The sequence below is a fragment of the Fopius arisanus genome, unplaced genomic scaffold (genome assembly GCF_000806365.1).
Source record: "Fopius arisanus strain USDA-PBARC FA_bdor unplaced genomic scaffold, ASM80636v1 scaffold00034, whole genome shotgun sequence".
NCBI classification, from domain to species: domain Eukaryota; kingdom Metazoa; phylum Arthropoda; class Insecta; order Hymenoptera; family Braconidae; genus Fopius; species Fopius arisanus.
In genome coordinates, this window is record NW_011887773.1 from 921,180 (window position 1) to 937,560 (window position 16,381).

A 16,381-nucleotide genomic window follows, 5' to 3' on the forward strand; every position below is an offset into this window, starting at 1 on the left:
CGATTAAGGCCGTATTCAAGAAGAATTTTTGCAGGCATACGAGTTATCTTCATACTAATTTTTAAGAATGAGAAACAGAAAGTCCCCAATATATGTCTTCGGAACTTTCTGTAAAAGAAAATTGATTGAAATCTAAACTGAGCAAATAACATAAACAAATAATTGTAATTTAATATAATTGTAATATTTCAGAAAAAACGTACAGAAATACATAAAATAATTTCGAACATGTTTTAGATAAACTGTGGGAAAACCATTCATGACCACTCAAAAAAAGATACACACAGGAAATATTGTACTTCAAATACGAGATTTAGAACGTAATTAACGAGATTTCTCATCTCTTACATTTCGAGTTTGGAAACGTAAATTACAAGTTAATACGACGTAAATTATGCGTACAAATGCCGTAAATGACCGTTTTGATGTCGTAAATTACGGGGTTGATCCTGTAAATTACGATTTGGATCCCGTAAATTACGAGGACCCATATCGCGAATTATGGGGCCGAGCCCGTCATTTACATCTCAGTTACGTAAAATCTGTGATTGGGATCGTAAATGCAAGGACACATATAAGAAAAATTTTTTGGACAACATCAAATCTTCAAGTTCAAGGATATGTTAGGTCCCGTAAACATTGCTTTCAGTGACTTTTTTCCATCATTTTTCCAATGGAATTTCAAAAATTTTTAAAATTTGGGAAACATGACTGAAAAATGAAATAAATCGAAGATGGCAAATTCTGACATTTGTAATTAGTTATCTACCACGGCTTCCGTAAAATTTTTAAAATTTTGAAAAATCGCTAAGTTTTCAACAGTTTCGTAGGTTTTAAAGTTCTTTTGGAAAAATATTGAAAAAAGTCACTGAAAGTCATGTTCAAATAACCGAAAATATGTTGAAACTTAAAGATTTGGATTTCAAAAAAGAGTTTTTTAAAATGTGTCCTTACATTTACGAGATGGCGTAAATGACGGTCGGATCTTCTAATTCCCGACATGGCTGCTCGTAATTTACGCGATCAACCACGTAATTTATTATATAAAAATCCTTATTTACGGCATTTATGGCTGTAATTTACGTGGTTTTAGCTCCCGATTGAAGTTTCCAAATCCGTAATATACGTTCAATGAGCGAAAATTGAACATATAGACAGTTGCTCCTTACTAATACCTATAATTTTAAACAATCATGATTTTCGTGGATGTAACCTGATTTTTGGAGCATCAGTTTCTTAAAAATTGGTCATCAAACATCTCTCAGAAAAAGTAAATATGAAGACATAAGATAATAGAAGACATATGTCACTTCCACATTCGATATATGCCAAATATATCTAGTCACATATATGTACCATATAATTGATATTTGTCAGTATCTATATCTATTGATATATCTCTATTAATTTATATTTTTACTTCTGAATGGAAACATTGCAATCGTTCGATTTTGGAAATTTCTACTTTTACCCGGAAATAACGTAGAACGGTTTGAAACGTCAAAATACAAAGTTTGAAGGCCATGCGTATGTATGTGCAGATGTTCAACTGAGGGTCAAGTTTTTACATAAGGAGATTAAACGGGTAACTTAATTCCCGAAAATCTGAAATCATGTCAGTTCATAGGTGATAATATGGATTTCACTTGATTCCAGTCTGATCGGTTGAGTAGTTTTTGAAATATCGGTAATTGTTTCTGAACAGTTTTTGGCAAATATCTCAGAAACTATCGAACCGTTTACATTTTTTATTCTTCTGAAATGTGCGTCCCAATGTACTCTACATGGCTCAATCAGAATGTATATGTATGTTCTCACAAAGTTTTCGAAATATTTCAATTTTGATGTTATAAACTGACATTTCGTCAGAAAATACTTTACTCCCTAGAGGCAGAATATACTATTTCTACGGAGGCCAGGAGCTCACGAAACCCTGGCGCAAGCCTCAGAAATGCTTAAGCAGGGTTTCGCTTCACGCCAGGACTTGGCCTCCTTAAACCCGGAAATGATAACATCGTCCAAGGCCACCGACGTAAAACCTATCGCAAGACTCTCAGGGGAGATTCGCCGAACCCCTGGAGAAGAAAAATGCAAGGCCTGAGAAAAGCCTCAATGAGTCCTTTCCGCTCATAATAGAGCGCCTACCGCGAGGGTTACCTAAGGCTTATTCAAGGCTGCATTAACCCCGATTTCAGGCCACATAGAATACATTTATCTAGTTACTGTTAACGATGGTTAACTAAATGATGTACTAATAATTAATAGAAATTATTTTTATTCATCTGCAAGAGCTATTGAAGTTTCACTTTTTAAAATATTGTTAAGTAAGTGTAATTCATATAACGAATAAATATAAACTTTTACTCTTAAGGTTGTTATCGCGTAGAATTTTTTTTCGACAGTTTTCGTTAAAAATTTTATGGTGAATAGTTTGAAAAATTAGCAACAAAATGAGCCTTTTCCGTTTGCAATTGACCGTTTTGAACTTGAGATATAAATTTTTGAAATTCGAGTGATTTAACACGTGTTTAAATGGAGTTTTGCCGATTAGAATTTTTTAAAAATCAACGGCTCGACAGTTTCAGAAATAAAAAAAAACGTGGAATATACATCGTGGGAGGAAATACAGAAAAAAAAATCAAATCGATTGACCGTTTGGTTTACGGAATATAATTATCGGAAATTCATAAATTTATATAATTGAAAATAGTTAATATAGAAAATATATAGTTATGTTTTAGCTATCCATGCACAATGCAATCAATCAAGTGAGACTATATACCGCTAAAAGATTGTGTTCTAAACTGGCCCGTTTTAGAGTGGATAAACTTTTTACAGAGACTGTCGCGCGACAACAACCTTAACTTATAAGAAAAGAAGAAAGAAAATTATGTTCAAATGATCACTATGTTCTACTTTATTAAACCTATTCAACTTTGTATTGATTACGACAGCAAATTATCATTCTCGGACGAATGATTGAATCAAATATTAATACTGACATAGTACATTTAAATGTTTTCTATAATCGTAAACCACAAATACATTTCTTCAGCACTATTGGAGTACCTATGGAGTTTCAACAGAAATAAATTTTTCAATTATTATCGACTTTCTTTAGTTATAGTTATTTCTTTGAAAAACACCTAGAAATATTCAGTTCTGGAAATTCTGTTCACCGCTTTGCATTGCAAGTTCAACATAATCAAACATTTGACAAATAACAAAATGATTCCATTCGTGAACGCAAAGAGGGAATTTTTCACATTTTCATTGAATATATACTTGTAGCTCACCAGGACTCCAGTAACAACTGAACTTCCTTCTCGATTATCTACAACAGGGCTGGGCAACCGTTGCTCTGAGAGCAAGTCGTGCTCCCAACCTCTATTATACGGCTAGTGCAGTCGATACAGACACTCCTCGGCAAGGCTCCCCTCCTTGGGTGGCAATCTGCTCGAAACGCTGGGCACTGTTTTCAATTTTCTTTTAAAAATATATACATATATATAAATACCTAAAAGGATTGTTGATAAGTTAACCTTTGAAGATTTGTCCTATGTTGTACTATGTACATCTACGCAAGCACCCATCATAAAAAATGAGATGACTTGAAGGATATAAATTCAATGGTGAAATCTAGGTTACATGTGAGGGTGGTATTGTATCCCTTTACCGAAAATTGTACATCCCCCTCATAATTTAAAACACTATTTTTCAGATGAATCTGAGAATTCGCATCCTCCTTTTGATCCCCTCTTCAATAGTTAGTGACATTCAATCGAATAAACTCGTCACACCTGACGGGACTTTTTTACAGTGAGAAAGGAATCGCGAAAATCTCAAACATATTTAACTCCTTCAGTCCATTTCAACATAGCCTCCTTGAATATATTTGTCTCACGTCAACTCAGATTCTAGAATTTCTGATCATGTTCATTCCCATTTAGAGAAAGCCCGAAAATTAATTGAAAATGAAATTCAGAACAGACACAACAACTATAGAAAATTGAGAACCAAATTATTAGTAGAACTGTAAAGCATCTCAGCAGTTCCCACTCAGCTTTCCAAAATTATGAAAAAGCAATAAATGAAAATATCAAACAACTAAATACTCTCTTAACACGAACAAATATTCATTTATCACATCTGTACTAGAAAATTTAATCATGTGACAAATTCCAATACTCCATACACATGCCTATAAAATAACCCATCGTTACACATAGAAAACATGTATGCAATGAATTGCGCAAAAAATAATATAATTCCTCCATCTATCATCACTCTCGAGATATCAAGAGAAATCAATGACAATTTTTTAGAATTAACCACAACTACAAATCGCAATTTCGAGAATGTCAATAAACTAATTAAAGTGGAATCAATTATCGAGCAAACCAAGATTATTTTCAAATTGAGATTCCCGTTGATAAAGGAAAGGAAAGGAAATCTACACCGTATACTAATGGATAACATTTGCCATTCCAAATAAGAACTCTTTCTTTCAGTCTTACGTAATTTCCGACCAAGCCTATCTCTTAAAAACCGATACCGAAACCGATTGCTCCTATCTCAAAGAATTGTCAGACTGTTCAGAGTATGCTATTGGGCAGTATTTATGCTACGATATCCATGTCACCAAGACAACAAATTAACCAGTCTGAGAATCTTCACCATCTACGATTCTTGCAGATTGTCAAATCAAAACAACCATTATCAAACTACAAGTCTGGAATTACATACCAGACAACGGATGGATTTACGTTGTACAAGAACCAACGGCTCTCACTATTATCTATCATCAAAATCAGTCATATATGGAAGACATTATCCTACAACAAACTGGTATCATTACTTTAGAGGACAACTGTCGAGGATACACCAACTTTTTTGTTCTCGAATCACCTAACAAAAAGAAAACAAACATTGACTTCTATGTTCCCACCTCGAACGTCCTCGCAGACGACTGCTGTGGCCCAGTACTTCAACCTATAGTAATGGGGACGCCTCAACTCAAAACCATTCACGAGCTTAATCAAGACTCACTGGACCTTCGGTATTCCAGTAAAAAAGTCAACGAAGCTGAATCACTGGTCAACCAAAAATACAATCGAACTCGCACAAGTTATGAATTTGATTGGATCTCTATTATCATAACAACTATTGGAATGATCATTATCATAATTGCAATCATTAATTGTTGTCACTGTACCAAGATGATCCTATGGCTTTACAAACATATTGACTTAAAATCATAAGACGACCAAGGACAATTGCAACCGGTTATTAAAAACTTCGTTTGTTGCACCTTCGATTCTGAAGTCCGAAGTTCAGAACCTCTACTACAACTAGAGCTACCGCTGAGATGCAGGACCACATCATCGCGCACTCGTGAATCAGAACCCGAAGACACCATGCCAATGCTGATAACGCCACCGACTCGTGAATGGTATCGACGTTTATGATTCAGATATTATCCAATTACTATATTCTAACTTAGAATAATAAGTCCAACTAAAATTTAGTCATTATATAGGGTCTAGCATAAAACTAACATATTAATAAACCAACAGATTGTAAACTCCCGTTTCCAATTTTAACAACTGAAGTGTTGTCTACAACACTAAAAATCCTCATTCCATTTCACCACTTTTTCCTTCAGAGATCATGTGCTTTCTGTACACTAATCACCTACCTTGGGCCTTTTTCCTTCCACTTTCTTTCCAACCCTACTAATTGTCCATTACAACCTTAACTCCGGACTTTGCAAAATCTAACAGATCAGATTAAATCGATCGCTTTAAGAACAACAGTCAGGAAAATATCCACAAATAGTAACTCTGTTTTAGGTCTCATTTTAATGAAGATTTCGAATATAAAGTTTGAAGTTTCTTCTTATTTTACCACAATCCACCAGTAGCGTCGATTTTGAAATTTCAGGTATGAAAATGTGGGAATTCTAAGTACCGATTAATCACATATTCTCATACAAAAAATCAACTATCAAGTGTCCAGAATAGAAGAAAAAACGATAAAAATATTAAAACAGATAAGAACATAATAATACACTTCGTTCTTTGTAGGGCGATTTTTTTTCTACTTTTAATATTTTCAGCGTATTCCCTTGTTCATTTGGATCAACATTACTCCTCGCTCTTTCTAGTCCAAAATTCGAAATATGACAATGAGGGAATTCAGAGGAGACATTAATTACATATTTTCGTAAGTATCGATGTTCCGGAATAGAAAAAAATACGATAAAAAAATTAAAGCAGGAGTATAATATAGAAGGAATTGGTTCTCCATGATGGAAAAAATGTCGAAATGTATGGAAAAAATCAAATTTTTTTCGAAAAATTTTTAAAAACGAAAGAAGTGTCCCATCTATATCCTGTAATTTCTGCCCAAATTGAAAATTATCACTTTAGGAATGATCGATATGTTTGCAGTATTTTTTTAAATCTAGTCAAAAATTAAAGTTTCAAAAGAAAAACAAACTTGATTTGGTCAATTTTTCGAGAAGTTATCAATTTTTTAAAAATACACTTCAGAAAATTCGATAAATGTCTACAACAGCCCCCGGAAGGGGTGGCGGAAAAAATATCCCCGGAAAAAATATCCCCGGAAAAAATATCCCGGAAAAAAAATCCCGGAAAAAATATCCCCGGAAAAAATATTCCCGGAAAAAATATCCCCGGAAAAAATATGCCCCCAATCATACATTTCATTTCTATCGACCTTTTTTTTGTGTACATATTTTCCCAAGGGGGTTGGCGTAGAGGGGGGTGCAGGGACGGAACCCACGAGGGGCGAGGCCCCGGAGGGGGGGCCCTGGGGGGGAAGCCCCCTCCCACTCCCCACATAACACATTAAATGAAAATTTGAGAAAACAAAAGATGATTTAATTTCATGGGAATATTAGAATTTTTCTTGGGAACAATTTTGCCGGGGATATTTTTTCCAGGGATATTTTTTCCGGGATATTTTTTCCGGGGATATTTTTTCCGGGGATATTTTTCTGGGATTGTTTTTCCGGGATATTTTTTCCGGGGATGTTTTTTCAGGGATTCCCCGGAAGATACTCAATACCGATAGTACTAATCCTTGTGTTTACACGAAGGATTAGACAACAGCGGGTCTCTGACAATACCTAGATTTAATTGAAGGCCTAAATGAGCCAGGACCATAGGATCACGGACTATGCAACATAAAAAACATGTTCAGGCATACATTTTGAATCAACAATAGAAATCGATAAGTTGCCAAAAAAAGTTCTGCAGGCAAAGTAAATCTGAACATTTCAAAGAATTCTGATTCGTTTCCGTACACACTTGGGCCATGGGTGTTCAGAATCTTGCACAGGATACGAATGGAAACAGCGAGGAAGATAAATAGGAACGGCGCACACACTTGACTCAGAACTGAATAGTATATTTCCGAGCTTTTGAAATGGGGTTTTCCACTCGTATGGAATTGGACTTCGAGCCGCAGGCGACACGTAGCCAATCGCACGAGTGAAAAGTCCCCATCCCAACAGCTGAACGTCCTAGCCAATAGATGGCACTATTAGTAAATGCCAACAACAACAATAACAACAATAACGACAACAACACCAACAATAACGACAACAACACCAACAACAACAACAACAATAATAATAATAATAATAATAACGTTTCAACTATTTTTACATTAGACCGGAGTTTGAAATATGTAGGAAATATGAAATATGAGGACAATAGACAATGGACATTGGAAAAAAAGCATTACGGACAAATCATTTTTCATTAATAATAGGTTGTTTCCATATTACTCATACTACTAATTGTCTCGAATATTATCATTTTATATTTTATCAACTTTTAGCTACTATCGTTCTACTTTTGTGGCAGAATCAGAAAATTATCGATACTCTCGAACTTGCGGCCTGTTTTACTCACAGGCGCGGGCTCTGCATTAATTCGTGCGCCACCGCTCTAAATAATAGCGTTGAACTCTGCCATTGACCCTCCTATGAAGTTGGCTAAGTTGCCAGGAGTTGCCTCCGGTACCACACAAATCAGCTGCGAAAGCAGCACAGAAAGAAGAAGATTAGCCTTATTAGCAATCTCTCCATTCATCTCTGGGTTTCGTTGCTTCTTCTGAATATCTAACAGCCCTAGAATCTCATTTGCGTATCTAACGGTACATCCGATAAATCCATAATTCTGGGTTCTGTTTATTCGTAAATGTCCCTCGCTGGTAGTCATAGAAACAAATTTGAGGGGCACAATCTCTGACATTACATTACAAGATACGGTTGTGTGACATTTGTTTTCGCCGTGGAAAAGTGGATATATTTCAAACACGGATTTTAACCTCCAAATTGTCTACGATACGTGTCACACCGTGCCATTAGTCACAATAAATAATTCGAAATGGTGAGTAGAGGCAGTAGCTATAAAACAGATTAATATATAGCAATTATTTTTCATAGGCTCAAGAGGTGGAAGAGACGATGAAACGAATTCAATCACACAAGGGGGTAGTTGGTACCATTGTCGTTAATTCAGAAGGTTTGTTTTACATAATTATTTTTATCATAATCAACAAAATACCTTGCCCTCTATTTTCTATTGTCGTTTACTGAGCGTTAATATTTACCTGTGTAAATGCAGATTCTACATGAGGTTTACTCTTTGACGTAATTCTTCATTGTTTCTTGCTTAGGTATTCCTATAAAATCGACCCTCGATAACACGACGACTGTGCAATATGCAGGGCTGATAAGCCAACTATCTGATAAAGCAAGATCAGTCGTTCGTGATTTGGATCCAACAAATGATCTGACATTCCTACGCATTCGGAGTAAGAAGCATGAGGTAATGGTGGCCCCAGACAAAGAATTCATCCTGATCGTCGTCCAAAATCCTGTGGACTAAGTCCTCAAGGTTAACTTTTTGACTCATTCTGTATTCTCACGTAAATTGTAATGACGTCGAAGCTCTTTCCCATTTTGCAACCTGATTATCTCAACATGCTAATTTCAAGATATTTATAAAAATTATTGGTTTTTCTTTGCAAAAGTGTATGTGTTATTAAATATGTGATTAGACTTGAAGTAAAAAATGTAATGCAAGAGAATATTTATTATCTGAAAGTAAATTGTGCCACTGGTACGTGTATTTCTATACTTGTCTTCTTTTTACTTTACTTTTCGTGGTATATTTTTTTGAACAAATGAAAAATAGGGGCCAATGGTACTTTTTCTCGAGTTTATTTAAACACTGCCTATCAATTACTAATATGAGCAATCATAGATGTACAGTTTGCATACAAAAATGTAAAAAACTTACTTAAGGCATATGAATTACTCATGTGAGCGATCATAAATGTACAGCTTGCGTACAAAAATATAAAAAACTTACTTAAGGCAGCTGAGATTCCATTTGTCATGGAAATCATTTGAACAGACCATCGGATACAAAAAATGCATGAAAATACATCATGCGCGCGTAAGAACATTCTCGTGGGTTTTTTCCGTCCAATGAGTATCATTAATTTTTCCTGACGATAAATTAAATAATGTTTGTAGGCCATAAGATGGCTGATGAAATCGTTGGTAAGTAAAAAAATTAATTTACTATTAAAATAGTTCTCGTATAGGCAATACTGCGAAGTTTGGAGTAATCAGTAAATAAAAATTAAAATATGAAAATACAAAATTCTTTTAGGTTGTGAGATTCCTGTCATTTGCATCTTCAGTCCGCTGATAAATTTCGTTGATAGCATTTTTCCTCCTGGGATGATACCATTTGTAATAAATTACCATAATAACAATTCCAATGGCAAATGGAACGATACAAATGACAGGTACGAATTCATTGTACCACAATTTGATCTGGTTCGAGTCTCTAAAGTAAATCCAGCTGAAGGTTGCAATTAAGTTCTCTCCCGAACAAAGAGAGTAATAAATAATGTGTTTCCAATACGTCGGACCCTCGCTCAAATTGAAGTACGTGAAAATATGGACGATCCCGAAGACACCAGCAAGCAGATAGGATTTGAGATTTTCTGTGGTGCTTGTAATTGCGTGGGGCGGTTTGCGGCGGTCTCTGCAGAATTCATCGATTCCTGATGAATCACTAATGATCCAAATAGTCATTAACAGCCAGTGAATTACCATCGCAATACAAGTGGAGAGGGGTATTACAGTGGCTGTTGCAGCGATCGCTATGCCTCGAGATACTAGAATAAAACGTCATTAATAAAAGTAATTTATGCTACAAGGGCTCAAAAGTATTTTGGCAACGTATTTTACCGAAATCGACGCCGAAGGATTCTGATCAAATATGTTTCTAAAATGCTGTTCAGACCGTGTGGCATATGTTATCTTATATTATCAGGTCTGATTAAGAAAGTATTTTTATTGTCCAAGGGAGGCAAATAAAAATAAAAGCCATAAGCGGTCACTTACTTCCCCAGAATAATAAAAGTACGAGTTTATGGCGGCTAAGTGACACAAAAAATTATAATTCCATAGAAATTCGTCAACATAAAGTTCTCCAGTTTGTGCACTGATTTTAGTTTCTCCATTACGAAATTAAAGGAGAAAATGCTTAAAAATCGGAAAAAGTCACTCGTTTCGAAAAACAACTGGAAGTCTTCATAACAATCTGAACTTACTAGTAATGCACAAATGCCAGAAGAACTGCAGCCAATTTCCAACTAAGCTGATGTTCTCCTTATCCCATTGGACTTTCCTGATGCTACGGTGATAACTAGACATGGCCCACCCCATGCCCACAAAGGAGCTGAGAATACTGAGGGTTTGATGCAAGACTAAAACAAAAACCCAAGCGTATGTGAATCGTTTTAGCAAATGAATTATTTCCCAGTGCATTTGAAAATAAATGAAAATCCAATGTCGGCCTTAGAGAATTCGTCCACAATTTTCTTACACTGAAAATTGACGTGAAGATTGCTTTCATAATCTGTCATCATGATTACTAATTGCAGAACGATGTGTGGAGCGGCTTCTAGAAAGCACTCCAGAACTCTCAGCAAAGCAATATCCTCTTCTTCCTTCAGCATCTTGAGGTAATATTTCTTCTGATTGGCCTGATCATCATTTTTACCCGCACGGTACGAATTCCGAGCGAAATTCCAATTGTCCATGTGATGAAAAAGAGGCGCTAATTGGAAGATCAGAATGAAGGGCCAGTAGTAAGGGAAGACAATCAGACTGCTCCAATTATTCCGGCTTTCCTCATCCTCCTGATTGCTCTGAAAATGGGTCATATGATTTCGTATATTATAAAGTGGAGCAGTCAATGATTTGAATCTGAACCGATCCTCATTTTTAAATGACTTTACCTGGCGATCCTGTTTGATCATCTGGATACTGATGCAAATATTAATTAACGATGGCATGAACAAGAATAAACAAGTCCAGGACACCTCGTAATATTTTTCACGCATAACATAGTCTCTAATTAAATTGAAATCCACAAAGAGATCGACGAGATGCATAAGAATGGAAAACATAATCCAAATCATGTCGCATAGTGAGACAGTGCTTCTGCTGCTGGGAATGTCTCCAGTATCAACATCGAAATTCGGTCGAAATCCTCCATCTGGGACTGAAAATCCAGAGTTGGTTATCAGGGTGGGTGTTTCAGACTGGTCCAAAGGTAGAGGATCCAGGGGAAGTCGTTCATTCTCGTTATTTTCAGACATTTTGATAAGAAAAAAAAACTACAACTTGAAAAGGAATCCTTTTCCTTATATATAAGGGAGAGCATAATGGCTACCGCTTAAAAATCGAATTGAAGAAGGTCGAAAGAACCCAAAATGGCGGCTGCGAGAATATCGAATTATAGAAAATCGAAATCGAATGAAGGCAAGCTACGGTATGATCAACGACAGATGGGGTAGTTGAGGAAATGAGCGTTGATTTCAAATCACATAATTCTAGGAGCCAAAATACAATATACAGAATACGATTGATGTCTAATTACATGCATATAGAGAAAGTTTTTTTTTGAAATAAAAATTAGAAACCCTCATGGCGAAAGGCATACAAGAAAATGTCATGACAAAAACTGTCAATTTTTATTAAAAAATGTGTTCTAAACATTGCAAATATTTCAGTGGCGATAAATCCTTCTCATCTGTGCCTTCAACTGGACTACTTGTTGAATCAAAACGATGAATAAATTTGTTTGTCATTGTTTATGACTTTTCATTTGACAGATAGATGAGGTCAGCAAAAAAATCATTAGAATCTTTTGCACATATTGAACTCCTGATAAAGAGGTTTGCCCAATAAAGGCGACTTATTAAATCTATTTCGCTTGAACAAATTTTTAGAGAAAAAAATCCAGTTTACAGCATGCAGATTTCTTTATGCATCATTTATGCAAAATATAATGAACCTGTGTAATTGAAGAAAATGCTAAAATAATTTGCAGTGAATGTTATTGAAAATTTTAAGAATCCTAGAATATTATTTGTTTATAAACTTATATTGGTAAAGCCGTTGCAAATGCGAAAGCATATTCCAAGAATTTTTCTCGTCGAAAACACTCGAATTTTATCAAAAAACGTTTTTCCGCCCGCAATAGTCGGAATATTAATTATTTATCAATAATCTGTTGGTACCAAAAAAACTGAAGACTTTGACGTTCGGTTTGAATAAATAAAAAATGAAGAATAATAGTATATTCCTCGACTATCGGGATAGGGTTTTTAACTCGTGTGGAGTTTGGAAAGGTGAGTCGAAGGCAAGGCGGCCAATCACACGAGTAAAGAAACCCCATTCCAACCCACACCGAAAAAAAATATGCCCAAATACATATCACATATATGCAAATCATACTACATATATTTCGGCCAAAAATGTTGTATTCGAAGTTAGGTGAAATATATGTCATTTTTATATAAAATTCTAATGGGATTATGTTTTTTTATATACGAGATACATGTAAATTATTTACTCGAATGATCCATTTTCTCCAAAATATGTATCAATATATATATTATCACACATTTGCCATTCGTTTAAATTATTTATTCCATGTACAAACAATGTACATGAATCATTATTTATAAGATATATATGCTGCTATATACGTAATATATATGTGACATATATTCAAATTGATATTTAGATATGTAATTAAAATATATCTGAATTATATGATGGATACAGAAATAGTCCGGGCTCAATCGATCGCTAGATTCAACTAACCCATAGGAATCAACCAATGACCCTTCCGACTCATGGCCCTTACACTCTCTTGGCTTGTAACTCTCATGATCCTGAAACTCATCTGCGCCTTCTACTGATCTGATCTTCCAAACGCATTTGGTCCTTATCGCTCAAGTAATCGAAAAATCCCTCACATCAATTGCGGTGGCCACGGTATGATAAACGATTGATCGAAATAACGGACGATTATGGATCGCAATTAATGATGTAATAGTTAATTTATGCCATTACATGTATGCCATTCATCTATAATATATTTGTCATGTATCGGGTCATGTATAATATATTTGAAATAGATCTCAGGTCGATCCTCAGTATATCCCACATATATTACAAATTTATATTGGCCCACGAAAAAATATAATCGATCACGTATATCTGGATATGTGGGAGTTATGACATAAATATAAATTTTATATTTCAATATATATGCAATTTAACTGACATATATATTGAAAATTAGTCGAATATAACATGAACATTGAAATCCGCCAAAAATGTCATATAGGAAATACTAATGAAACATGTCGAATATATTTCAGATATAAGTATATACATGCCATATATAATTGTGCATGTATCTGGCATAAATTGTCAGATATATTTCACGCGTATATCAATTTCTGTGCGGGAACAGTCCGGATATTATTTTTCCGTAGTCATTTTCAAGTTTTCGAGTTTGAGAAGCATGTAAAATCAATTCCCAGACGAAAAGTCGTGAGAAGCAGTACGGAAAAATAATTCAGAATATTCCCGTTCTACGGATTTTTTTCAATAATCCTAGGAAACGATCAAATTAAAAAAATACACGGGGTGGATGAAAGCAATATCAACGTAAAATCTACATGAAATATAACCATAAACAACGATCGTATTTGGAAAAAGGGAGGATCGCACGAGCATTGTAATCGATCTCCTACATAACGATCGAGCTTCCTTTCTTAATAATGCAAGGGAACTGTCAACAGTGCATTTGAGGAGTGTTCTCGAAAAAAATGGTAGCATAAAGGTAAATAGTATTTTAGCTTGCAAATTCACGTTGAAAAAGGATGATGTGATTACTAGTGAAGTTAAATATTTCAATACAAAGAATGAAATCTTTCTACCAAAGCTAACTTTTAAAGGGTAACTTTTTAACGTACATAGAGCGGCCCTGTGATATACAATGCAAAAAAGTTGGTGTCAATGTAAGAAATTGGGATGAATTTTCTTTTTCGTGGTCAGTTATAGCTACTCTTTATCCAGCAAAAAGTAATCGATGTGCCTCATACCCTGACTATACCACCGCGCCTCTCCCTCACAGTCAGAAGCTATCTGATTATGCAAGCATTCGCTTTCCTATCACCTTGAGTGATATTTCAAAATTTGAGAAAAAGAATGATCTATCGATCAAAGTTTGTGACATTGAGTGTGGAGTGAACGGTGAGAAGGATATCGTCCCTATCTACCTCAGCAAGATGAACTCGCGAACACCCACAATTAATTTCCTCTCTCTTTTGTTCGAAAATGTATGTTGCAGCTGATGTTCAATTAATTTACCACTTTGCATTTATAAAAGATCTTTCATGACTGTTAAATGCTCAAATTTCCAATATTGCACATCGTATGCAGTTGTGTGATCGATGTTTCTGTTATTTTCGCGAGAAGAAACATTATGAATGTCATCGACAGGATTGCTTCATTATCAATAACTGCAAAATAGCTTTACCATCAGAAGAGATGAAAATCTTGAAATTTCGAAATCACAAGCGCAAGATGCCGGATGTAATTTCGGAACAGGAAATAAGATGCTAGAAGGATTGCCAACGAAAATGATGGGGCGTTGTAGACTATGCAGACGAAATTTTTCAGTCGAAAATTTGAATGGAACAAAGTTCAACTGGAATGTAATTCCTCTTCCATATATTAACGAGAGTCTCCCATCGATCTTGAAGCCACCAGTGAAGCAGTGCCGCATTCATTAAAACAAAGAATGACATTATCGATGCATGCAACTAGGTTAGTGAAATCAAGAAAAGTCCAGAAAGCATTGTCATCGGATAATTCTCAAATCGAGGAACTTCTCCTGGATTTAATGCAATTGAGTCGTACATGGAAAATTTCCCAAACGTCCGGCTTCACAGTTGTACCCTGCGTTCAAGGACTGATCGGCCACGTTCTACAGACCATAGCCTATAAACCTCTCAGTCTGGATTATGCAGATTTCAAATTCGTCACTTCACCTGGAAATCAGTATGGAACAGAACATTGGTTCGGCTTTCTATGAACTTTCTATAGTCCAAATTTCCACGAGGCATGTTCCTTCCGAACGCAGTGGCAATAATAGGAATGTATCGTGAGATGATAATTACTTTCTTGTGGGATCAAAACCTTCGGGAGTTTCATCATCAGTTATTATCAAACATTAATCCCACAGTCATGGATGTCGAGCCAAATAGCGAGCAGGCCGAAACTTCTAAGGCGGTACATATCATTTATGATCTCGAACGAAATGAACGTGACGACGCAACTTCTAATGCTGAAGGATGTCACATTATGTAAGGAATGCTATCGCCTTCTTTGCAGGTGATCTAACTTTCAAGAGCATCAAAAATTGTGAGCGGCGCCGAAATAGGATGTGCTAGTCATTTATGGATGCTCGGACTATGAAGGAGTTGTCAATCGAATCTCGCGAATATGAAAACTTTTTCTACCGATCGGTTTGCTGAATTGGTTGGGCTACAGCTGAGGCTTTTTGATCAAATGTGGAAAAAGTACTGGATATCACCATTTGTACTCCGCAATATCACTGACCATATAAGGAGAACTCTTCAGATATCTGCTCCTAATTGGTTCGTTCAGAGTCACTGTTGCTACAATCATTAGCTAGCACCGTTGAAATTTATGGTAAAAGTAAAAATCTTTGCCAGAACGGAATTCAACAATCGGGCAGCAATCAAGTATAGGATTACAACTTACAGTCGAAATAAGAAGCTTCAGAAAGTCACACATCAGTGAATAACTCAAGGCTATCTCTATTCTTTGTCAGTGGATGGTTTCATTCCTTCTCTCAAGAAAAGATAGTAGGGAAAAAGAATAATCAAAAAGGGTATTTTAATGCCGTGGTCATGAAATATTTGACAACTT

At 35.5% G+C, this 16,381-nt stretch overlaps 2 protein-coding genes across 2 annotated transcripts; one reads left to right on the plus strand and one right to left on the minus strand.

The window, feature by feature from the left end:
• The first annotated feature begins 8,029 nt into the window (after positions 1-8,029).
• robl (roadblock) lies at positions 8,030-9,173 on the plus strand. Its single transcript, XM_011303873.1, has 3 exons — positions 8,030-8,423; positions 8,480-8,558; positions 8,713-9,173. Exons 1-3 carry the CDS (start codon positions 8,421-8,423, stop codon positions 8,922-8,924), a joined length of 294 nt encoding a protein of 97 aa, XP_011302175.1. The 5' UTR covers positions 8,030-8,420; the 3' UTR covers positions 8,925-9,173.
• Positions 9,174-9,209: 36 nt separating this feature from the next.
• On the minus strand, positions 9,210-11,783 carry LOC105266004 (XK-related protein 6). The gene is made up of 4 exons (XM_011303874.1): positions 11,359-11,783; positions 10,944-11,268; positions 10,669-10,824; positions 9,210-10,230 (listed from the first exon to the last, which is right to left on the minus strand). The coding sequence occupies exons 1-4, from the start codon at positions 11,719-11,721 to the stop codon at positions 9,713-9,715; spliced, it is 1,362 nt and encodes a 453-aa protein (XP_011302176.1). The 5' UTR covers positions 11,722-11,783; the 3' UTR covers positions 9,210-9,712.
• Between the last annotated feature and the right edge of the window lie 4,598 nt (positions 11,784-16,381).

What these genes read in the sequence shown, in the direction of transcription:
- LOC105266004 (XM_011303874.1), bottom strand. Translation starts at nt 11,721, where the DNA reads ATGTCTGAAAATAACGAGAATGAACGACTTCCCCTGGATCCTCTACCT. An exon ending in TGATCAAACAGGATCGCCAG is followed by an intron (nt 11,269 to 11,358) that starts GTAAAGTCATTT and finishes ACCCATTTTCAG; the next exon opens with AGCAATCAGGAGGATGAGGA. An exon ending in CTGGCATTTGTGCATTACTA is followed by an intron (nt 10,231 to 10,668) that starts GTAAGTTCAGAT and finishes GTTTTATTCTAG; the next exon opens with TATCTCGAGGCATAGCGATC.
- robl (XM_011303873.1), top strand. An exon ending in CATTGTCGTTAATTCAGAAG is followed by an intron (nt 8,559 to 8,712) that starts GTTTGTTTTACA and finishes TTTCTTGCTTAG; the next exon opens with GTATTCCTATAAAATCGACC.